Source organism: Drosophila sulfurigaster, chromosome 2R (assembly GCF_023558435.1).
Source record: "Drosophila sulfurigaster albostrigata strain 15112-1811.04 chromosome 2R, ASM2355843v2, whole genome shotgun sequence".
Classification (NCBI taxonomy): domain Eukaryota; kingdom Metazoa; phylum Arthropoda; class Insecta; order Diptera; family Drosophilidae; genus Drosophila; species Drosophila sulfurigaster.
The window spans coordinates 11,387,455-11,412,839 of record NC_084882.1 but is presented as its reverse complement, the minus strand read 5'-3'; the positions used below and the strand labels follow the sequence as shown (position 1 = coordinate 11,412,839).

General features: G+C 40.8%; 3 protein-coding genes across 3 annotated transcripts; all 3 read right to left on the bottom strand.

Annotated features, from left to right (window-relative positions):
- Nucleotides 1-789: 789 nt before the first annotated feature.
- Nucleotides 790-1,907, bottom strand: LOC133836686 (craniofacial development protein 2-like). The gene is made up of 2 exons (XM_062267276.1): nucleotides 1,456-1,907; nucleotides 790-1,378 (listed from the first exon to the last, which is right to left on the bottom strand). Exons 1-2 carry the CDS (start codon nucleotides 1,905-1,907, stop codon nucleotides 790-792), a joined length of 1,041 nt encoding a protein of 346 aa, XP_062123260.1.
- A 9,720-nt stretch (nucleotides 1,908-11,627) lies between these two features.
- On the bottom strand, nucleotides 11,628-23,386 carry LOC133836288 (jmjC domain-containing histone demethylation protein 1). Its single transcript, XM_062266684.1, is given in 7 exon segments — nucleotides 11,628-13,386; nucleotides 13,388-13,411; nucleotides 14,809-15,572; nucleotides 16,569-18,004; nucleotides 18,063-18,223; nucleotides 21,553-21,814; nucleotides 23,283-23,386. Coding segments are annotated over 6 exon segments (4,224 nt in total). The 5' UTR covers nucleotides 21,700-21,814; nucleotides 23,283-23,386; the 3' UTR covers nucleotides 11,628-11,694.
- A 427-nt stretch (nucleotides 23,387-23,813) lies between these two features.
- LOC133835594 (uncharacterized) lies at nucleotides 23,814-25,168 on the bottom strand. The gene is made up of 3 exons (XM_062265603.1): nucleotides 24,973-25,168; nucleotides 24,675-24,920; nucleotides 23,814-24,611 (listed from the first exon to the last, which is right to left on the bottom strand). Exons 1-3 carry the CDS (start codon nucleotides 24,975-24,977, stop codon nucleotides 24,017-24,019), a joined length of 846 nt encoding a protein of 281 aa, XP_062121587.1. The 5' UTR covers nucleotides 24,978-25,168; the 3' UTR covers nucleotides 23,814-24,016.
- Nucleotides 25,169-25,385: the final 217 nt, after the last annotated feature.

Sequence of the window (25,385 nt, the reverse complement as noted above, 5' to 3'; positions counted from 1 at the left end):
ACCGAACTCAGACATGGTGGCATATAGGCATTCTCGTGTCGGACTATCGAATGCAGCTTTGTAATCGACAAAGAGATGGTGTGTGTCAATTCCATTTTCGTGGGTTTTCTCCAGGATTTGGCGCAATGTGAAGATCTGGTCTATAGTGGATTTGCCAGGTCTGAAGCCGCACTGATAAGGTCCGATCAGTGTGCTGCTATACGGCTTCAGTCGTTCACATATTACGCTCGATAGGACCTTATATGAGATGGCAATCAGGCTAATTCCCCGGTAGTTGGTGCATATCGTCGGGTCGCCTTTCTTCAGCACAGGACAAAGGACGCTGAGATTCCAATCGTTGGGCATGCTTTCTTCTAGCCATATTTTGCAGAAGAGCTGATGCATGCACCTTATCAGCTCTTCGCCGCCGGCCTTAAACAACTCTGCAGGCAGTCCATCAGCACCGGCTGCTTTGTTGTTTTGAGTCGCATAATAGCAACTCGGACCTCGTCATGGCTAGGTAGTGGTATATCCACATTGTCGTCGATTGGTGGTATCGGGCTGCTTCCTCCAATGGCGGGATTGGTGCCGTCATCGCCTGCTAGCAGCGGAGAAATGCGCCCTCCATAACCTCAGCGTGCACTGCGTATCTGTAACCAGATTCCCGTTTTCATCTCGACAGTTAGATGCTCCGGTCTTGAAACCATGTGTCAGACGGTTGACTTGTTGGTAAAATTTTCGAGCATCATTTCTGTCCTGCAACACCTCGAGTTCCTCGCACTCTCGCTTTTCTTGCTCCCGTTTTTCCGTCTAAAAGCCGCCTCTCTCCTTCCTTTTCTCCCTGTAACGTTCACACGTAGCTCGCGTTGCGCCAGACTGCAGCGTTCTTCTGTAGGCGGCGTTTTTTGCCGCAGCTGCGACGCGACACTCCTCGTCATACCATTGGTTCCGTGTGGGTGGGCGCTTGAACCCAATGGCTGTTTTAGCGGCAGCTCGCATGGAGTGGGATATGTGCGCCCAGAGTCCGCCGGCGTCAACAGGAAGAGGGGTTGGTTGGTAGAGCAGTTCCGAGAGGTGAGTGGAGTAGGCTGTTGCTGTCCGTTGTGATCGCAGCCTAGTGACGTCAAGCTTTCGTTGCGTGATGGGGCGTACGTTTTTCGCTCGGCATAGCCGCATGCGTATCTTGGCTGCGACAAGATAGTGGTCCGAGTCTATGTTGACTCCACGAAACGTACGCACGTCCATCACGCTTGAGGCATGCCTTCCGTCTATCACAACATGATCAATCTGGTTGCGCGTTTTTTGATCAGGGGACAGCCATGTGGCCTTGTGGATGTCGAGGTGCCGAAATCTGGTGCTACTCACTACCATGTTTCGCGCCGCGGCGAAGTCAATCAGCCTGAAACCGTTGTTCGAGGTGGTCTCGTGGAGGCTGAATTGACCGACGGTGCGGTCAAAGATGCGTTCGCGCCCAACCTTGCGTTGAAGTCCCCGAGGATGATCTTCACGTCGTGGTTTGGGCAGCGGTCGTATGTGTCCTCGAGTCTCGCGTAGAATGCATCCTTAGCGGCATCGTCCTTCTCCTCCGTCGGGGCGTGCGCGCAAATTATGCTAAGATTGAAAAATCTAGCTTTGACGCGGATTGTAGCCAGCCGTTCACTCACTGGGGTGAAATTGGAGACGTGGTGGCGAAGTCTCCGGCTTACTACAAATCCGCATCCAAATTCGCGCCTCTCCGCATGGCAGCTGTAGTAAATATCGCAGTTTGCTCGCTTGGAGCAACCTTGTCCTGTCCATCTCATTTCCTGGATGGCGGTAATGTCAGCCTTTAATTTCTCGAGGGCATCCGCCAGTTGGATAGAGGCACCTTCCCAATTAAGGGTTCGGACATTCCAGGTGCATATCCTTAAATCGTAGCCCTTTTTCATTTTGCGGTGGTCGTCAACATAAGGGGGGATCCTTTCCGAGGCTTTCGCTTTGGTTTTCCTTGGGCTTTTTTTCCGAGGCGGGTTCCAAGCCCTGCGCTCAACCATTTACCGTCCGGATGACTCGCTGCACACATTAGCTCACTATCTAGCGGATGCTAGGATAGCTACCAGGAGGTGCCACGAGGAGGCTGTGTGTCAACTTGCAATCATTCGTAGACAGAGATCGCACTGGCGGCCACCAAGTTGACCGCAATCAGAAACTTTACTCTGTACGAATGAAAGCCATCCCATCCCCATAATGGAAAATAGAAATTTATTTTTGTATGCATCATTATTGATTAGGTAAAAGGAGTAAGATCTTTTAAAGGTGGCCTCTAACTACTTCATAAAAGTGCCAATTCTTTTAAGATTTATTTCCCAAGACTGACTAAATCTTTAAATAACAATCTTCCAAGTAAAAGCAGAGGAGTCACAGAGAAGATAGTTAATAGGACAGCAATTGTACGGATTATCCAACATTCAGATAAGTGGTCTGATATGGTAATATGTAGGTCATTACTTAAGCCAGTCTGTTTAGTTTTTTTTGGTTTGACCTTGCAGATACATCTATACCGTTTTTTTTTTTTTTAATATTTTTGAGTATTTTCGCAGTTTATCATTTTGGTATATTTTAAAATTAATACCGCAATATTTTGCTTTTATTCAAAATGAGTCGCGGGTATCTCACAGTCGAGCACACTCGACTGTAGCTTTCTTACTAGTTCAAATAAGAATTTGATCTTAAGAGATTAAAATGTGAATTGAAATATAATGAGAGGAAAGGTGAAATTGGTGAACTGCTCCAGAAAATATATTATTTAGCTCACTAAAGTTATTTCGTGTTCATTTAGACCCCGTATGTATAATTCTATATCCGCTATCCATAGCGCAGAATGATATTATAACTTTGTGCCTCCAGGAAATGTAACAGGCAGTAGGAGGCATCTCCGATCCCAATATAGTGTATCATATATTGATATATCAAATATAGCCTTCTGTAAAATGTAATATATTTTCGGTTTATAAATTTGGTGTAAGAATAATAACCACACGGTTATTATGGGTAGAAAGTATCTCACAGTTCTTACACTAAATAAAAACAATTTGCAGTGTATATATTTTTAACATTATGCGCTATTTATTATAATTTTTGTAAAACATTAAATATAATTATGTATGTATGTATTGTAGGTGTACCACGTATAATTCTTATGTTGCTCATATATTTATGAATATATGTATATGTAGTATGTTATATATATATATTTTAGCCACATTATCACTATGCTTAAATCTTCTTTATCCTTTGCTTAACATGAATGCGCCCGATCTTTGAGCTTCTACTAGGGATTCTAGGGATTGGAGGGGCGTTGCGTATCATGATGGAACGGAGTCGGAGGGCGGACTTATTGACAGATTCCAAAGAGTGATTTGAATACAATAAATAAATACACACACATGTTGTCATTAAATAAAACTGAAGAATCATTGAGTTAACAGAATGATCTAACACTAAGCTAAGATTAATTCCCTGCTCTAATTAACTCTAGGTGCTACGACACGTTGATGCCCGGGGGAGAATACTAAATGCCTAATCTCATCTATCTTCTACATAAACATATGTATGTATGTGCATGCATTGCATATATATTTATCTGATTTTGTGAGTTTATCAACTATCACTACATATCGAGAATATGCATAAGAAACGACAAAAATATTAATGAATTTATATAGATCTATTTGTTATCAGAATTCAATAATCGGCTCTCAATGCCCTTCGCATCATTTCTTTTATACATATGTAGTATTTTGGATATTCAATGAAATCAATATAATAATGGTGGCTGGTCAGATATGTAGCTACGTATTTCGGATGCTGCCAAACAACCTCATCAGTGACCTTCGAAAGCACACAAAGTTGATAACTTAGCAGCTCAGTTGTGGCTTACTTCGTGAAATGATAGCTTGACCAGCAATGTTCTCCTTATGAGAAGCATTATTTCTCCACAAAACTGTAAGCAAGTGTTCTAGTTATTTTTGTTAGTTAAAAAAAAAACTGTTCTGCCTGTGAAAACGGGATGTGTATAAAAGTTCTCTTGTATAAAAAGGCTCTTAGATAAATAACTAAAAAAAAGTTACAAGCCATAAAGTAAACTGTAGAATTGCAGACAAACGAAATATTTAATTTCGCCTAATTACGATTAAATATCGTATAAACATATGAGATGCTTACTAGCTCAAGCTGTGTATGAAATTGGATGCGAAGGGCTGATCAAAACGAAATATTCTTTGGTTTGGCATATGGGCTATTATCTGATTGGAAGTGTGTACTTCAAAGGGAGCCTTTTAATTTCCGACTACCAATTCCGACTGGGGTTTGTGGTGGGGAAATTGAATCAAAAGTGCATCTGTGAATTATGAACTAACCGAGACAAATTCATGTGTGTATGTGTCTAGGATTGCCGCTGCCATCGTCATCGTCACCCTCGCTCTCCTCGCGCAGTCGTCGTTACTCAGTCATGCCAGTTATTGGTGAGCGAGAGACGACGTCGCTCCACCAGCTTGATATCCTTGACGCACAAATCGTGCTTCGAATTGCTGGCAAATCGTATCACGGACTGTGTGCTTACCTGCGGCACATGCCGCAGATCGAGCCACACCAGACTCTCGCACTTGGATAGATGCTCCAGCGAATTCTCAGAGACCAGACGACACGCGCTCAAATTGAGCTCAGCTAAGCGATTGATTGCTGTCGCCGATGTGCCAATTTGTGCAACACCCGCATCGGTAATGCGCTGGCACGATGACAGATCCAAGTGCTTGAGATGCGGCAGCGATTGCATAATGTAACGCACCGCAACATCCGAGATATCTGTGCCAGCGAGCTTGAGCATCTTGAGATCGCGCAGTCGTGTCTTTGAATCACTGAGACCGGGCCGTGAATCCTTTGGCGGCGACAAAATGTCCCGGATGGCAGCATCGTTGAGGCCGCGCACAAAACTCAAATCGAGTATCTGCAGTGGGGGACAGAGGCATGTGTGCAGCGCCAGCACCGCTTGGATGGGACAATTCTGGAGCGAGAGATTCTTGAGCGCCGGCAGACGGGCCACCAGCCAGGCCAATTGCCGCTTCGCCAGCTGCGTCCAGTCCAAGATCAAATGCTCGGGCTGTCGCCGCATAATTTCCGTCAGCAGGGATGCGGATAATACGCTTCTACCCTATGAGTTGCGGGCATGAAAAAGTTTCTATGTGTTTCCTAAAAAATCAATCAACGGAACTGGTCGAAGTCAATAGAGAAGAGCAAAAGAATCATACGGACTCCAAGTAATTTAATTATTTTATTCCGGCAAAAGAATTCTTTTAATACATATGTAGATATTGCAGGAACGAAAAACATTTTTAATACATTGTGATTATATTTATACATACAATATATATTTACTGGAATTATAAATTGAGATTCCCAATTTGAAAATTAAACAAATGTGAAAAGGAAACATGATTTTAGATTCAAATACAATTGTTTCAAAGACAAAATAAGCAAGCAAGTTATACAGTTGTAACCATTGTTTGTCTTCTCTGCTTATGGGGCATAGCATAGGCGAGTTTCCTCCAGAAGTGTGGATCATCGCGTTGTAGATACGTGTGATATTTCAAAAAAGGTCCTTAGCTCCGAGTCGAGGCTATCAATTTCCACTTCAGGATACAAGATGGCAATCAGTCGTTTGTGGCTATCACCCGATGTCGCTTGAATTGCGGTTCGTAGCTCAAATCGACTCCAAGGGGACTTCGTAAACTCTTTGGTCAACAAGATGATGATTCTTTTGCTCTCGTCTATTGACTCCAAAATGCACTGAGAAATCGATGCTCCTACCATCCAATTGCGTTGATAGAAACACAGCTTAAATTCCAGAGCTCCATTCTCCAGTTTCTCAACGTACTCCTCAACCATGTCCAAGTTCCTATGTGAAAATGCAAGAAATGCGTCAAATTTCTTATTTTTGTTTGCTTCAGGTTCTAATTGAGTTATCCCAATTAACGAGAAGATTGCGTTCATAAAGAAACATCATAATGGACTTCTTGTAACACAGATATACATTTATCATGACAGCGATGCTTATAATAGATCCAACACCGACAATATAAATGTAATTATTTGGTATTCCACAAATATCTGTTTTTGTGAGTTGAGCTATCAGACCAAGATTACATTTTACACTTCTGCGGTCTTCAATTAAATTATTCAAGTGATGGGAAACGAATAAAACAAAAGCGTCATTATTGCAATCACAGATCCAAGGATTCCCAGCTAGCTTAAGTCGCAGTCCTGGTCGATTCGATAGAAAATCCAGCACACTTTTGTCCAGGGATTGAAGACTATTGTTGCTGATATCCAAATATGTTAAATTGGGTGGCAGTTGAGCAACATGTAATTCCGTGAGGTTATTATTAGCCAGATGCAGTTCCGATAGATTGTAATATCCATACAAGGTTGAGTTTGGCAATTTGGTTAAGTTCTGATTATTTAAATAAAGAGCCGTCTTTCCAATTATTGGGTTCACCAACTCTGGTACTTTCGTTAGTTGTTTCGTAGTTAGTTTATCGTATTCAATTATAAATCTCTGTGTTACTTTCTCTAGCTTACAATTGAAGTGTTCAGGACAACTTTTTTTATTAACGTCCGCGTTGAAGCAACAATCACTTGAATGTTGTGAACATACGAGGAATGTAATGGGTTTATACGATATAGTGGCATGCTTGCATTGTGTAAAATTGTTTTCTTTAGAGAATTCGATAAAGCGTAATTTTGTGTAATCTTTAAAAAAGTGAAGAAGAAAAGGTTCGTAACTGAAGTGAAGTTCTAAGAATTCCAAATTATTTTGTAATTCCAGTGAAAGTGCCCAGTCAAATGTCCAATGTCTAGTAGATACGAATATACTTAAATTCTTTAGATTTAATGTTTGAAAATGTTCGGCAAATAAGATAACTTTATCCTTTGATTTAATTGTGAGACTCAATAATTTGTTTAGTCCATGGAAAAGATTTTTTGGAACCATTTCGAGGGCTGGGTGTAATATGCGATTTTTTTCAGTAGATTTAAATTCTATGCATAAGTCTTTCAACTGAGCTGCTTTAGTAAAATTTATGTATTTACTTTGTCTGAAGCTCACTGTAATGCGAAGTTTATCAAGACTTGGAAAACAACTTAAAAATCCGTTTACGATATCATGTTCTACTGTGTCTTTTAATTGTTGTATAAGGAATTTAAAACTTTGAAAGTTGATATCTAAATAGCCTTCATAATAGTCGTAATCCACATAAAACAAGTTGAATAATTCACAGAAGTCAGAAGGTCTAAAATCACAATTTATATTTCCGATTGCAAGAATTATGAAAAATATTTGAAATACTTTTGTCCTCATTTTAAAATGTTCTGTTGTATTAAAAGGCGAATTTGCAACTGAGGAAACGTTCGAAATGGTCTTTTATATATAAGTAATATTACATGGAAATTTGCTTAAAATATATGTTTCTATAATAGTTCCTTAGGGATCAATCTGCAGTTATAAGTACATAAATTAACATACACAAACCTTCGCGAATATTTTCAATGCAAATTGCATTGCAAAGTAGTTGCAAAGTGAAACTGCACCCCTCTATTACACTTCTTTCGCTTGTGACATTTATTTAGATTATTATAAAGATTAAAAAAATAAAATAAAGAAAAAATCTTCTAAATTTTAAATTAATAATATAAATAAGATTTAAATAATTTTCGAGTCTTTAAAACAAAACAATAAAAAATGACCAAATATAAAGATGTGATATCTAATTTTACTATATAAGCACATGCTTCTTCATCTTCAGATCCATTAAAAAATGTGCTTCAATGTAAGTACGAAGAAACTATGAAAACTATGCACAACAAATTTGCTGTAAAGTTTTTTGTTTATCCATTCTGAGTGACCGTTTTATGTAGTAGAACTCTAAATAAAAAGGGTATTATATTATATTTAGCAACAAAGTTCTTGTTGAACGTGCTCGACTTCAAGTAACTTTTGCTTAGAGTTTGTTTAAATATATAATCTAATAATCTTTTCTTTTTACAGTATTAGTTACAATATTCTTTAACCAAAATTTAATTTAAACATTTAACTAACAAATAATATGTGAAATATTTAACTAAGCTGCTCAAATTAATTGAAAACCTTTCAAATACAGGTACGCAGTATGTAGTCGAGCATTCTTTTCGGACGAAAAGTTTAAATACAATACAATACAATAGGAAATACACTTCAAGATACGGATATATAAAAGATTTTTGTTTTAACTTATATGGATTGCTCCCCAAGGATCAATATTAAATTGTATATATTCAATTAATAGCTGAATATGTAATATATATTATTTAAAGGAATGTTCCAATCAATTCCCCAGTTGTAACTTCTTAAGATAACTGAACATTACTGAATGTAAATAAGTGATGTAATTTTTTATTGGAATTTCATAGAAATGAATTTCCACTCTAGCAATAACTTAATACGATAATTCTTTTTTGGTAAAAACCCTATTTCGATTACATTTTAAACATCAGGATTAATATGAAATAGTTATAGATGTGAACCAATATTTAAAAATGATCATGGAAAATAGCAATTTATTTTTGAATGCATCTTCAAGAAAACTTAATGGGAATTCCCATCATTATTGATTAGGTTAGGTGGAAGGGGTAAAATCTTTTTTAGGTGGCCTCTAACTACTTCGTAAAAAAGTGTCAAGTCTTTTAAGTTTTCTTAACCGAGACTGACTAAATCTTTAAATAACAATCTTCGAAGTAAAATCAGAGCAGTCACAGAGAAGGTGGTTAATAAGACAGAAATTGATGAAAGTTTACATTTGAATTTCTCGAACAAAAACCCTGGGTTAACTTCAACATTCCAGATTCCAGTTTGTTTTTTTTTGGGTTTGAAGACGCATTCAGTGGGTTGTGTGGGGGGCTCCCCTCCGTCCACTTTCTAGCATTTGCTGGATGCTAGAATTAATTTGCATTTATGCGGAGAAGTTTACCCATACTGTTTTTAAAATTAATTTTTGGTAATGCAACAATTTGAAACAATTTGTCAAAATGGCAATTCTGAATTTTCACCGGTTATTAGGTATCGGTTTTTATACCCGCTACCCATAGGGTAGAAGGGTATTACAACTTTGTGTCCCTCAGGAAATGTATGTAACAGGCATAAGAAACAGGCATATATATATATATAAAGTATATATATATATTCTTTATCAGCGTCGACAGACGAGACGGTCTAGCCGTCCGTCTGTCTGTCTGTCCGTATGAGCACCTAGATCTCAGAGACTATAAGGAGATAGAGCTATAATTTATTTCATCAGCATTTGTTATGTTTGCACGCAAAACATGTTTGTGTAAAATTTTCGGGACGCCCACTTCCGCCCCCGCAAGTCGAATAAACTTGAATAACAAGCGTAATTTTAACGCTAGAGTCGCGTTATATACAATAGTAAATATAGTCTTTTGTGATTCCCGAAAATTAGGTTGCGACAGATAAAAATGGTCAAAGTTATTAAATAAATACTTTTGTATGGGCAAACACGCCCACTTACTAGGGGTCTTAGTTGCTTAAGCTGACAATCTGGCATATTTTGCACTCTTTAGTATATATTGAGTGTAGTATCATGGCAATATACCAAGAATACAATTTTTCGAATATTTTTGAGTATTTTTTCAGTTTATCATTTTTGTATATTTTAAAATTAATACCGCAATATTTTGCTTTTATTCAAAATGAGTCGCGGGTATCTCACAGTCGAGCACACTCGACTGTAGCTTTCTTACTAGTTCAAATAAGAATTTGATCTTAAGAGATTAAAATGTGAATTGAAATATAACTGCTCCAGAAAATATATTATTTAGCTCAGTAAATGATTTCGTGTTCATTTAGTCCCCGTATGAATAATTTTATATCCGCAATCCATAGCGCAGAATGAGAGGAAAGGTGAAATTGGTGAACTGCTCCAGAAAATATATTATTTAGCTCACTAAAGTGATTTCGTGTTCATTTAGTCCCCGTATGAATAATTTTATATCCGCAATCCATAGCGCAGAATGGTATTATAACTTCGTGCCTCCAGGAAATGTAACACGCAGTAGGAGGCATCTCCGATCCCAATATAGTGTATCATATATTGATATATCAAATATAGCCTTCTGTAAAATGTAATATATTTTCGGTTTATAAATTTGGTGTAAGAATAATAACCACACGGTTATTATGGGTAGAGAGTATCTCACAGTTCTTACACTAAATAAAAACAATTTGCAGTGTATATATTTTTAACATTATGCGCTATTTATTATAATTTTTGTAAAACATTAAATATAATTATGTATGTATGTATTGTAGGTGTACCACGTATAATTCTTATGTTGCTCATATATTTATGAATATATGTATATGTAGTATGTTATATATATATTTTAGCCACATTATCACTATGCTTAAATCTTCTTTATCCTTTGCTTAACATGAATGCGCCCGATCTTTGAGCTTCTACTAGGGATTCTAGGGATTGGAGGGGCGTTGCGTATCATGATGGAACGGAGTCGGAGGGCGGACTTATTGACAGATTCCAAAGAGTGATTTGAATACAATAAATAAATACACACACATGTTGTCATTAAATAAAACTGAAGAATCATTGAGTTAACAGAATGATCTAACACTAAGCTAAGATTAATTCCCTGCTCTAATTAACTCTAGGTGCTACGACACGTTGATGCCCGGGGGAGAATACTAAATGCCTAATCTCATCTATCTTCTACATAAACATATGTATGTATGTGCATGCATTGCATATATATTTATCTGATTTTGTGAGTTTATCAACTATCACTACATATCGAGAATATGCATAAGAAACGACAAAAATATTAATGAATTTATATAGATCTATTTGTTATCAGAATTCAATAATCGGCTCTGAATGCCCTTCGCATCATTTCTTTTATACATATGTAGTATTTTGGATATTCAATGAAATCAATATAATAATGGTGGCTGGTCAGATATGTAGCTACGTATTTCGGATGCTGCCAAACAACCTCATCAGTGACCTTCGAAAGCACACAAAGTTGATAACTTAGCAGCTCAGTTGTGGCTTACTTCGTGAAATGATAGCTTGACCAGCAATGTTCTCCTTATGAGAAGCATTATTTCTCCACAAAACTGTAAGCAAGTGTTCAGTTAGTTTCGAAATTCAGTTAACAAAAACTGTTTGTGAAGACGGGATGTGTATAAAAGTTCTCTTGTATAAAAAGGCTCTTAGATAAATAACTAAAAAAAAGTTACAAGCCATAAAGTAAACTGTAGAATTGCAGACAAACGAAATATTTAATTTCGCCTAATTACGATTAAATATCGTATAAACATATGAGATGCTTACTAGCTCAAGCTGTGTATGAAATTGGATGCGAAGGGCTGATAGAAACAAAATATTCTTTGGTTTGGCATATGGGCTATTATCTGATTGGAAGTGTGTACTTCAAAGGGAGCCTTTTAATTTCCGACTACCAATTCCGACTGGGGTTTGTGGTGGGGAAATTGAATCAAAAGTGCATCTGTGAATTATGAACTAACCGAGACAAATTCATGTGTGTATGTGTCTAGGATTGCCGCTGCCATCGTCATCGTCACCCTCGCTCTCCTCGCGCAGTCGTCGTTACTCAGTCATGCCAGTTATTGGTGAGCGAGAGACGACGTCGCTCCACCAGCTTGATATCCTTGACGCACAAATCGTGCTTCGAATTGCTGGCAAATCGTATCACGGACTGTGTGCTTACCTGCGGCACATGCCGCAGATCGAGCCACACCAGACTCTCGCACTTGGATAGATGCTCCAGCGAATTCTCAGAGACCAGACGACACGCGCTCAAATTGAGCTCAGCTAAGCGATTGATTGCTGTCGCCGATGTGCCAATTTGTGCAACACCCGCATCGGTAATGCGCTGGCACGATGACAGATCCAAGTGCTTGAGATGCGGCAGCGATTGCATAATGTAACGCACCGCAACATCCGAGATATCTGTGCCAGCGAGCTTGAGCATCTTGAGATCGCGCAGTCGTGTCTTTGAATCACTGAGACCGGGCCGTGAATCCTTTGGCGGCGACAAAATGTCCCGGATGGCAGCATCGTTGAGGCCGCGCACAAAACTCAAATCGAGTATCTGCAGTGGGGGACAGAGGCATGTGTGCAGCGCCAGCACCGCTTGGATGGGACAATTCTGGAGCGAGAGATTCTTGAGCGCCGGCAGACGGGCCACCAGCCAGGCCAATTGCCGCTTCGCCAGCTGCGTCCAGTCCAAGATCAAGTGCTCGGGCTGTCGCCGCACAATTGCCGTCAGCAGGGATGCGGATATTTTCAGTTCGGCGCAATTCATGCGCTTCCAGAGATCAGGATCGACGGCCGCATTCGACCACACCTTGCACACGGAGCAGCACGTGACGAGCGTCTCGTGGGGCAAATACCGAAAGATGATCTTCAAAAGCGTTGCATCCAATGCCAGATTCTGTGAACTGCTGTTTCCGCTGCTGCTGCTATTATTGTGATGATGATGATGATGATGGTGGTGATGATGCTGCTGCTGATGATGATGATGATTGTGGTGTCCATTGGCGCCATTGCTGGACACTGCAGCTGCACCACCGCCGCCGCCAGTTCCCGCTGTGCCTGTCGCATTGCTGCCAGCGCTATTGTTGAGGCCATTGCTGGCGCCGTTGCTGACACCCGACGAGTTGCCCAGCGAGGAGGAGCCCGATGACGGTGTCGGACGCACCACGTACTGCGGCTTCTTCAGCACACGCGTCGATGAGTTGAGCATCTGTTGCGCCAACTGGGAACGTATCGAGTTCTTCTTGCGTGACCCACCGCCTCCACCGCCTCCACCGCCACCGCCAGTTCCACCTCCGCCACCATGGCCAGTGGCTGCTGCATTTGCTGATGCCGTGCCACCCGCACCACATTCCATGGAACTGGAGCAGGGTGCATCGTTGCTCTCGTGCATGCTGCTGCTGACACTGGTGCCATCATCACTCTTGCGTCGCTTCACCTTGTCGCCAACAGACGCATTCGGCGATATGCCCGGCGAGGGCGTATCACAGCTGTTAATGCGCTCCGTCTTCACCTCCAGCTGATGGTGACGCTTCAGGCCATGCTTCCAGTGGGTCGTGTGCATGCCACTACTGCCCGATTCCATCTCCGACTCGCTGGTAAACACAAAGTCATTGTATTGTCCCACTGGCGGTGGCAATAGATTACCACCAGGTGCGCCACCCGCTCCACCTCCACCGCCAGTCTCGTGAGCCTCGCCAGCATTATTGCCATGCGAAACGGACACGCGTCGCACTTCGGATGATTTTTTGCCGTGCACGGAAATGTCGTGGCTGCAATTGGAAAGAGCAAAATTAGTTTGAAATTAAAATTGATTACAAGATTTTACATTTAATGTTAACCAGAGAGAAACGTTAAAACCACCTACTGAAAGTGTCACTAATTTCCCATTTTACCCGATTCTAGTTGAATTTCGGAAAATTGCATTCACTAATAAAAACGTAGATGGATTAACAACTTCAGAAAATAATACAAAATTCATTACGTAATCGAATGAAATAGATTCTAGGAGGAACTAGTTGAAATATTCCAAACAATAAAATCATTAAATTTTTTAATTATATATAATATATAATATAAACTATTATAACAATATAATTGATTAATTAAAAAATGTTGAAAAATATTGCAGAGCAAGATTATTACAAGAGTTCGACTTTTATTTTTTGTTTTGCCAGAATAGTTGTCTCCAAAGTTTTATCGTCTTCTTGTTATATTATATTTTATACAAATACCAAGACTTTCAATATCACTGCTTGCATATTTTGGAAACAATTTAGTAACGTCAAGCCCAAAGCAAAATACAAATTCGCAAAAATATGGTTAGATTAAATAAATCGGAAAGGTAACAAAAAGAAATTAGCTTCATAAAAAAAAAAAAAAATAAATGTCATATTCAACAAACAAGAAAGAAATATCCGCTACCCATTTTCAGTAAAATAAAATATAATATACCAAATAAATATACCGCAAAATTAATAAAATTAAACCGAAGGCTATACTTGGCATATTTCAAAGTATACCATATATTACAAAGTATACCAAATTGTTAGCCAAAAGCGATGGCACTTTTGCCATACTTTTGTAAATAACTTCTACAATTTTTCTCTGATCGCATCCAAATTTTCAGGAATTATTAAGATTAAATTACGCTTGCTTTTCGATTTGCGGAAGCGGAAGTGGGCAAGGCAAAAATGTTAAGCAAACTTGATCTGCATGCTCACATAATAAGTACTGTCGAAAATAGTTCTTTCTCTTATAGTCTCTGAAATCCAGGGCCTTATGCATACAGACGAACATGACCATATCATCTCGGATGTTGTCGTTGAGCAAGCATATTTATACTTCATAGGAACGGATATGCCTCTACAGGCTTAAAGTTATAATACCTTCTATGGGTATCGGGTATAAGAATTGTTACAAATTTATGAGACAGCACAAAAAAATACTTCCTAACTTGTAACCTAACTTGAAAATATTCATTACAATTTCTTTTGGCATATTTGCAGACAAAGTAATAGAAACGTTTCTTATAATATTTGAAATAACTTTATCTCTTCTTTTGCTGCTACTAAAGATGATATTTAGTCAAAACTAGATACTATTAAGGGAAAACAGTATCACTTCCAGGCTGTTAACATTCCAGTGCGCTTTCAACGCATCTACTCACTTTGTAGTCGTAGTTCTTGCCCGAGCGACAGCAGCTGGGACACTCCCAGCTATTGGGCAGATCCTCGTTGACAAAGCCCTTGGCATCGGCCGCATCCTCAGTGCCATCGAGCTGCGACAGCGCACAATCCGGATGGGCAATCTCATAGCAAACGGAGCACTCCATCAAAGCCGACGGACCCTCAAGGGAGGCGAGCTGTTTCGTCTGCGGCGACACTGGCGTCTGCCGCCAGCCATCCAGATGGCAGTAGACACACTGCGCTGTCACCGGCAACATGGGCGATAGACATTGTCGCATCATGCACGTCTGTTTGGCTCTGCCCGGGCCACCAAACTTGACCATGTCCATGCAAAAGGGGCAAGTGCCGCAGTCCGATCGCTGACAGGCGGCACAGTTCTTGCAACGCGTTCTTCGTCGTCGCGGCTGCCCAGTTCCCGTTAGATGCGGCGACAATTTGGCGCCCGCTTCACCTGGCGACGGACAATTGTCCAGGCTACCGCCAGCACCTCCTCCTCCTCCTCCAGCCCCTCCTCCAACTGTCGCGGCGCCATCCACATAACCAGAGCTGGTGGCAATTACGCTGACTGCATTGCTGTGACCAGCGATATTTGTGGGACTGTTGCTGTTGTTATTGTTGTTGTTATTGCTGCTGCTGCTGCTATTGCTGTTGCTGCTACTAGCGGCAGCTGCCACAGCATTCGCAAGATGCATCTTCTTCGGCGGTCGATACTTGAGCGTATCCGTGGGCAGCACAAAGGTGGCTTCTGTAAAATAATTCAAATTTAATTACAAAGGAGAACTTCTTAGGGGCATGTCATAAAAGCATTTTGAATATGGCTTGGAAATACAACATAAAACTGCAGTGGAATATTACAAAAGAAGTTGTTCAATTTTTTCAATAATATAAAATTTGTTCTACATCTCTATTACAAAAAAACTTAAGCATCCGCGTGAGATTATTTTTTGATTTAAAAAGACCTCAAATTCAGAATTATCAAAATTAAATTATCATATTTCGTGTTTTTGCAAATTGACCATCCGCGTGAGATTATTCATTGATTTTATAAATCAAGCATGTTTAAATGCAAAATAATCAGAATTATCAAAATTAAATCATATTTCGTGTTATATGTATATTATATAATGTCGATAACTGCATAACTACATTTTACATAAAAAAGTGCCACGAATTGCAATATTAAATTAAATGTAGAATAAAAACTACTTCTTATGCAATTATCTTCGATAAACAGTTAATATTAATTCTCTAACGGAATTTATCGCATCTTACACTATTTACAGTGAAAAAACATAAACTGAAAGAATTTTAATATTAAGTAAAGGTTATTCTTAAGATTGATTGATAGGAACTTTTTCTGTTTTACAACAAAATATATAAATTCGTTCATTTTTCCGAATTTGTTCATTTTTGCAATTATGTATCTTAAAACATAAAATCAATTTCAAAATCTGTCTTATCTCTAATTAAAGTGCTAACCGAGAGCAAAATAAAAAAAATGTTTTGGTATGTTTTTTTTACTTTAGGTAATATTATTATAACTCGCATTGCCATGAAATACTAACTCGCATTAAAATCTGACGATATTCTACATATAACTATATACTCGTAATTTAGCGTAACTAATGCTTTCTACCAAGTTTTAAATTCATCACAGCAATAAATATACTTTCTGGAATGTCGAATTTTCCAACTACAGATCGCATTCGTATTTACAATATATGCAAATCATATAACGAACCTGGCTGCGCATTGGAGCTTCCATTCTCCAACTGCTCCTTCTTGAGCACTCCATTGCTGTACTCGACTCCTGCTCCGCTGTTGCTGTAACTGTTGTTGTTGTTGCTGCTGGCGATGTTATTGCTGTTGCTGTTGCTGCCGCTGCCACTGCCACTGCTGTTGGTGCTCGAGGGATTGTTGGTGGGATTGCTGACAGCCTCCGACTCGGCCTCCCTGGCCGCTTCCAGCTGCTGTTGCTCGCGTATAACCTCCGCATTCTTGCGAGCGATCTCCTGCTTGATCTCTTGCTTGACCCGCGTCCGATCGTACAGTTGAAAGTGTGGCTGTTGCTCGGCAGCGGGACGTAGCACAGACATGCCTGTTACGGCCATATCCTGCTGATCCTTGCAGTGTCGTTCCACCAATGTGCGCACATCTTTGATCAGCGCCACCGGATCCAGCACCAAGCTGGGCACATTCTTCTTCTGTGGCTGCAAATCGTACAAATACATGACAATCTCCTTGAGCCCAAAGAGCTCATAGTGTGTCAAATGTGTGTGTGGACGAGCGGCCATCTCCGTCTCACTGGCCGACGGCTCCCCATCCAAATGCGAGTGGCCGAGCAGCGTGTAGACATAGCGTGCCAGGACATACCACAGCATCTCGGTGAAGAAGGGATATCGAAACTTTTGTGGCACCTTCGTGTTATCCTCAACGCTGGCCGTCTTCAGTTGCTTCACAATGCCAAAGGAGTGCAGAAAGTTGCCGCCAAAGACCAGGGATTGCGTGGGCGTATAGACGGCATGTATCCAGCCGGTGGGAATGAAGAATGTGTTGCCCGCTGTGAGATAAACGCGAGCACACTTCTCCACCATGTCGCCAAAGAAGACGTCCGCCTGTTTGCCGGACAACACCCACTTCTCGTAGAGCTGCAGATTGCGATCGGTGGGTGGAATGAGCCAAAATACTTTGCTACCCTTGAGGATGTGATACCAGACCGAGGTGCCACCAAAATCAATATGGAAATCGGTGTAACAATTCTTCACCGACATGAGGCAATATTTTTGCACTTTGGGATACATCATGCCGCCGAGCAGATTGGTACTCTCTTTCTGTGCATCCTTCAACTGCTTGGGCCAGACGACATCGACCCAGTCGATTTGTCGCACAATCTCCGGACTCTGCACAAAGTGATCGAGTCGTGTGTGCGAGAACTCCAACGATATGACATTAAGCAATCGATCCTTTTGCGGATTATCATAGTACTGTTGCCATTCCTTCATTGTCATCTGCAGATTCTTTTGCGTGTTGACGTCCATGACATCCAGCAGGCGACGCGATCCCACACACAATCGCACATCGTTCACTGTGAACTCTTGAGGATCTGGCATGCGCAGCCCCAAGCCGCTTTTCTCCCTGAACAACAAGGGTATGTTGAATCCATGTTGCTGTAGAAAACTGCAATGCAACGATAGTTAGCCATCGATATTCATTGAATAATCTTGTTGCTACTTACGCGACTGTTAGATCGCTGCCGCGCATTTCCCGTACCATGCCGGCCTGTGCAAACTTGGAGGACTCGAGCTTTTCGGCCACACTGAAGCCGCGCGTCCCCTCCCCATCATCGTCACCCAGTGTCCATTCCTCAAGGTAAAGTTTACGTTGTTTGCGCTCGCGCTGTAACACAGAAAGAGAGTGAGTGAGTGCGATGGTAAGAGAGTAAAACGGAACACATTAGTAAATGGCTAGCCGGGAGACGGAACGCCGGATAAATGCCTAAAAATATACATAGAGGGCGGCGTCAACGTTGCTGCTAAAAGTCGCAGTCTCGCAGTCGCTGCCACTGCCACTGCTATTGCTGATGCCATCAAATGAATCACAGTGTAATGTCGGCTGCTGGCAAGTTCGTATTCACCATGACAGCAAGCTATCGCTCGTATTCACCACAACTGTGGGCACTCTCTAGCTATCGCTATCCTGCTCTCTCGCACACCTTGTGCCCACTCAATTGGGGCTTGCCCTCACTCGTTTAAAGTTCGTCGTTTATGTGATTTCGTTTTCATTCGCTCGCTCGCCTTTGATGGCGTCGCATGCTGTTTTTGGGCAGCGTCACTGCTACTGTTACTGCCTATATTCTCATGGTCGTATTTTTTCTGGCTATTTCGGCGGCAAAGCTTGAGCAAGCAACCACCACCCGGTCGCAATTGATGAGGGCGACTTCAGGGCAGCAGCAGCAGCAGCTTTTGCATGCACTTTGTAAAGGGCAATTGGATTCGCGTTGTCGTCAGTCTCAGCTCCTGTTGCTGTCTCCTTTCTGTGCGCATGCACCGGCCTTGCACTTTGAATATATTTTTACATACATACATATGTTTTTGCATGATTATGTGCGTGCCTGTGTGCGTGTGTTTGTGAGCGCAAGTGCTTATATGATGTGTTGCAGCGCCGGCTGGCGGGTGGTAGCCGAAACGACTGTTGCGTTTTATGCCTCACTCCATCATCTTAACATCATCAGCAAGAACAACAACAAATACACATGCAGATTTCTATGAATGTGTGCTTGTGTGTGTTTGTCTCCTGCTTTGAGTTATTTTTGCATTTCTGGTCGCGGCTGTAAATCTCAGTTGTGGTGGACTTGTATCGAAAAAATCTATAAACGTTCTCTGTGCATGTGCATGAGTTTCGGTTAGTGTGTGTGTGACTCTTTTTGTGGGCTGTCCTCATTTGCTTGCATGTGGTTTGTGTGTTTGTCTTATATCCTTTTTAAGCTTACTGCCTTTTGCTGCCTCCCTATGATCGCGTTCCACAAATGCACAAAACTTGTTTGGCGTGTTCTAAATGATTTCTTTCAATATTGTTGCTGTTGTTGTCAGGCAAGCAGCAAAAAAAAGCTTGTTTTGGCTGTCAAATGTCTGGCAACGCTAGCACACCACAATCGACAGGTAGAAGAAATAACAGAAACAAAAAGAAAAAACAAAAACAAAAATTCAACGACAACGCAGCATAAAAGTGCGTGTCGTTGTATTTGTATATGAGTGTATGAGTTTGTGTTGGTTAGCAAAGACGCCAGTCGAGCGATTCGATCTGTTGCTGTGCGTGTCTCTGTATGTGTGAGAGAGATAGAGAGAGGAGGCGTAGTGTAGTGTGGCGTCACCGGCAACCAGATTGCCGTTCGGTTAAGCCTAATGTATTCTATTAAGGTGCTAATTGCGGACGGCTGTCGCTGCTTCACTAGAAACATGCGGGGTCCCCTTTAAAGCGGGGCAATGTACACATACTGATAACTTTACACACACACACACACACACACGCTCATGTAGAGTAAAGCTCACGCACACATATACAGCGTAATAGTAACAATCTGCGATAATTGTGCGTTAGCAGCGAATGCTCTGTGGACTCTGTTAGTCATTCAGTTATAAATTTTTCATAAGCTACACATAAGTCGAAACTAAAATTCGACTTGGAGATGGACAAGTGAAATATCGCACTATCGTGTGTCTATCATTATGGAAAGATACTTTTATTTATGTAAAGTACATATTTCAAGCGAAAAAAGTAACAAGTATTTCTACATTCGTGTATCTAAAAATTTTCGTTTATATTATTGAAATACAGTAAAATTCAAAAATAATGGCATCAATTTACAAAATGCGCATTTATTTGCATTTCTAAAAGTATCGCTAGATTTATTTATTTATTTATATAATGAAAAAAAATATCGATATAAATCTATTTATTATTGCACTAGCCCAAATTAAATACTAATCCCACATTATCATAATTGATACGATAATACGAACCCCACACGAAAATAATTACGTGTAATAAAATCAAATAAGTAGCAAGCACACTTGATATTAAGTATACGACTGACAGCGATGTCCTTAAACCGATTAAAATCCGGAAGTGTGGCGGCGATTTAAGCGGCCCAGCAATCTGCTCTCATCTCTGAAATCCAAGCACACAAAATGTGCGCTTCCTGCCCAAATGAGGAGATAGAGAGTGAGAGCGAGAGCGAAGGAGGGACGTAACGCGACGCAAGCAGTGTAGATTTTAGATATGCGCGACTGAAATATTCATGAATATTTTGCGTGTGTGTGGATGTAGATGACATTGCCAACGGACACAACAAGAACAACAAAACATACACAGCAGGCCATTCAATTGTTGTTGGCCAGGCCAACAACAACAGCGAAGACGACGACGACGAGCAGCAACAGCTGCTGTCCCAATTTGGTGCTAATCAAATGCACAAGCCAAGTGAATGTGCGATACTCAAAAGCACACAAAGAAGTACTCGAATAATCACTAGAAATGTAGTGTGACCATCAGTCAGCACACACACGAACACACAATACATATGTATGTACATACAAGCATACATGTAAATATGCTACGGCTGTTATCTGCGACGATACCAGCTCTACATACACATATGCACAGAGAAACACACATGCACGTACACAAAAACCAAATTGAAAACGAAATGCGAACACCAGAAACAACAAACAAAATGGCAAGAAACTGCTTTTGGTCATGCGGCGGCATCAGTTGAGCTTCAATGCTCAACGGGCGCAGTGCCGTCGTTTTCGTTGCCGTTGTTGTCGCTAGTGCTGCTGCTGCAACACGTTCTGTCTCGTTCTCTTTCTGCTTTGGCGTACTTATGAGTGAGCTTACATATGCAAGAGAGTACGACAGTATATGAGTGTGGTGGAGGTGAGGTAGAACTTGAGCTTGGCGCACTCAGAGTGAGTGAATATGAGTGAGTGAGAGTGTGAGCGAGCTAGTGAGCGTGCATTTTTATTTATATAGATTGCTAATGATGATTTACGCTTGCCAATCACAATGACAACGACAATAAACGACTGTTGGCAGTTAAATTCTTCCCCTTCCCTATCAATTCAATCGCTCTTTTAAGGGCTTATCAATTTTACTTAATATTCTATGTTGCTTTTGTTTTTGTTCATTTTAATATCTATGAATGTGTGCGTGAACGATTTACTCACCAATTGTCGACGCTGCACACCTTTCGGATTCACATTGCCGCTTGTAGTGACGCTATTGCCATTGCTGCTGCTATTGTTGTTGTTATTGCTAGTGTTGGTGTTGCTGTTGCTTTTGCCAGGCGACGACCCCGTTTCGGCGGTGGACATCGCCACAAAATCTGTTTTATTTGCACTTGTACTTGGTGTAAATCAGAGAGCTCTAATCAGTGTTCGTTCTCAATTCTTTTACTCACTTTTCACTTTTTCTGTGTTTAATTATTTGCTGTAATCAGAGAGAGAGAAACATAAACTTAAAGATGCATGAAGCTAAAAACGTTGCACTTGTTTGTTGTTGTTTATTTATTTTTCTGTCCCTTTCACACTTAAATACTAATTGCAGAGACACAGACGTTGTCGTCGACGTTTATTACTTCATATAAATTCGAGGAGCCAGCGAAAATGTACACACACATATACAGTCACAAATACACAAGCGCACGCAAAGTTTACGGGGCGCTACTAGAGCGCTCTGCAGAGCACACACGCGTTCAATAGTTGTTCACTCCCACACACGACGATGAAGACTAAAAGAGCGAGCGAGCAGCGCGACAGAGCCGCATCGCGTCGCGGCCAAAGGCAAGCCGACTGAAACTCAACACAGCTGGTGGGCCGCTTGCTTGTTATTGTGTGCAAAATTCACCACGATTCTGCCAGCCAGCCTGTGACTTGCCTGTGTGCCTGCGACTGGCTACGTCAGGGGCTCGGCTTCTATGTCGTTTGGGGGTTTTCGTCTTCTGTTGCCCACGTGTGTGCGTGTGTGTACCAGAAGCTACGCCACTGCGCTGCTTCTGCCGCTACTGCGGCTGTATTATTTCACAGGTCAACGAAAAGAAAAAGCCTGTGGTGTATTCAGTCGCAGCGGAACGTTGGGCTCGTTTACCTGCCTGCGTGTCGCTGGCATAAATTTAATGCGGATGTGGGTTGCATCTATTTGACGTATTATTTTTGTCATACGACCACAGCGATGCACAACACACCAACAAAAAGCTTACTTATCACATTTCCCCTCCAGACACGGACACAAACAATTACACATACACCCACACATATCGCGTATTTGTCATTTCGCATTACTTTCCCATGAACTTGTAAAAAATATTCTAAAATTGCACTTGAGCGTTTTCGTACGCGTTTATCTCAGATTCGTTTATTTTTTGTTTGCGGTTGTGTGTTTGTTGTTATTGCCACTATTGTTGTTGTTGTGGTGACTCTGCCTCTGGTATTTTATTGTGTTCTTTGTAAGCGTCACCACGCGACTCTCGAGATCCGCGAAGCCGACACTATCTTTTTGGTTGCGCCTTCATTATACATATATTTTTCGCGTTTCCAAATTACATTCATTTTGCTTACGCGTTCAAATGTATTTTAATTATAATTAATACACAAATATATTGCCAGCTACACGTTCATACATATGTACATGTCTTATACACATATATATGTTTGTATGTGTGTATATACTCAACGACCCGGCCATACAAAAACACATACATATGCTCCGAGCTGTCCACACACACATGCATTCAAGTATATGTGAATGCGTGTGTACGTATGTGGCTTTTTAATTAATTAAATCTGTAAACAGAATCACACACAATTTGTGTATGAACATTTTGCAATTGCTGCTTCGATGTTTAGTTCAAACACTTGTCAAAACTGAATGTGAGACAACAGCTTGCTTATATTTTTACCCATTTTTAGCACTTATCGAAGTTTTAATACGTCGTCGTCGTTGTATCACAACACGTCCGCAAAACGCACCCGCACCTGATGAAAAATGAACTATGACTGAACAGTGTGCCCGTTGGCAGGCATGTGGAAAAATACGCTTCATGTGATAGCGAATATTACGGCTGCAAATAACAGCAAATGCTCCCTATGTGCTCCTCATAACATAAAAGAAGCGTTAAAAAATGTAATATAATTAAATAGCTTATCAATATTTAAAAATCTGTGTTTTTTTATTATATAATATACATAAAATGTAATAATTGTATTTCTAAGTAAACAAATTAAATATTCAAAGAGCATTGCCATGGCATCTGTTAAAGAGCTGCACAGCTCTGCAAGACACAATCAGCTGTTGCAGCTCTTCAAACCAGGGCTACACAGACTTATCAGCTGTTACATGTGGCAAAGCATTTTGAATCTTTCTACAGTGTGCTTAATAAATACAAATTAATGAATTCCATGAATGATATAAAAATAACAAACAAAACTAGTTACAATAACATTGTTTTTAATATGCATCGATTGAAAAACACATACAAGAGAGTACATCTGAATATTCGTTTCGTTTTGTTTTTTTTTTTTGTTTCTAAAATTAGTTGATTAGTAAATCGACAGGCGGCTGCTAACTCTATTCTTGCTTATGCGAAAAACACACACACACGCTTCTTATCCCCTATAAGCTTAAATTAAAGAGCTACAGATCTTCGTCCATTTGTTCATCAGACTTGTTTAAATTCACATTGCATGTATTGTTATTCTCAAAGAACTGCAGCTCATCATCATAATCATCGAGGTCCACAACAGCTGCAGCATTCCGTGCCACATTAGATGAAGCATGCTGCGCTCCTCGAGAGGATCGCGTTGCTTGTTCTTTATTGTGAAGCGGGATGTGGAGTGTTGTGGGTGGCTGCCATGGCACCAGAGCGGTGCATGGCCTGGGTATCGATTTGATAAGCCACTCGGGTGGCATGGCACCTGCACCTGTTACGGCGGCCACCACCGGACTGACGACCCCCTGCTTCACTTCATCACAGATCACGATTCGATTGGCATTGCGCAGCTTCTGCTCCAATTCCATAGCAGCCATTTGATATGCTGGATTCGGATGATGCGTTTTACCCGTGCTCGTCGACGGTATGTCATCGGTGGCCAGTCCACCATTCACATTTTGTCCGCTGCTGTTATTGTTGTGGGGACCAGAGACGACGCCGCCGTTGGCATCTCCAGAGATTTGCAGGCCACTGAAATGTGCCGTTATGCGCTCCTCGGTTATAAGCTGTTTTGGTGGGCTGCAATTAATAATCATACATTTATTACATGTATATGCTGGAAATAATAATTGTTTTCCTCACAGTCCAGAAGCTTGTTGCTCGAGTGATTTGCGCTTTTGTTGCCACTTGCCGCATTGTGTTTCAATGTCGACAGCATTGTGATTGGTATTCGCCCCAAATTGCATCACGCCACCCGGCTGTGGGGCATTTGTGGTGGCCAGCATCCAAGGCATTCCGTCCAAGAGCCAAGGATGTGTAGCAGGATGCGCAAAAACCGCTCGTTGTTCCGACTTATGTAGATGGCTCTGGTCGGGGCCGCCGTAAGACCTGTAAATGCTTTGCAATGAATGCTCAATTAATGCAAATAGTATTTACTTACTGCATTTCACGTCTAGCCACTAATTAGGTGCCAATTTTTCAGTATTTTGCGTTTAAACTTATTGTTTTCACGTATTTGTTTTCTTATATTTTGCGTTGTGCTATTCAGTGTGACCGCTTTTCCAATTTATATAAACACTGAGTTTTTGCGTAGATTATACCACCTGTCATGATGAGTACAATTGAGAAAATATTTTTAAAAAACTCAACTTTTTAATTTGATTGATTTTACATTACAGTCATGTATTTTATAATTGAATTTGTTTAATTTTGTCATATATTTATTTTAAAGTTTCCTATAAATTGCGATCTGCTATAAGCGATCACACCATCGTTTTTTTTTCACATGTGCCTGATAAAGCTATCGATAAATACCACGTTCATAGAAAGTACTAAAAAATGGCAAAGCTCGCA

Coding starts and splice junctions, on each gene's coding strand:
- LOC133836686 (XM_062267276.1), bottom strand. CDS start 1,907: ATGAAAAAGGGCTACGATTTAAGGATATGCACCTGGAATGTCCGAACC. Junction 1,379..1,455: donor CTCGGGGACTTCAACGCAAG/GTTGGGCGCGAA, acceptor CAACGGTTTCAG/GCTGATTGACTTCGCCGCGG.
- LOC133835594 (XM_062265603.1), bottom strand. Junction 24,612..24,674: donor GAGCAACAAGCTTCTGGACT/GTGAGGAAAACA, acceptor TATTAATTGCAG/CCCACCAAAACAGCTTATAA.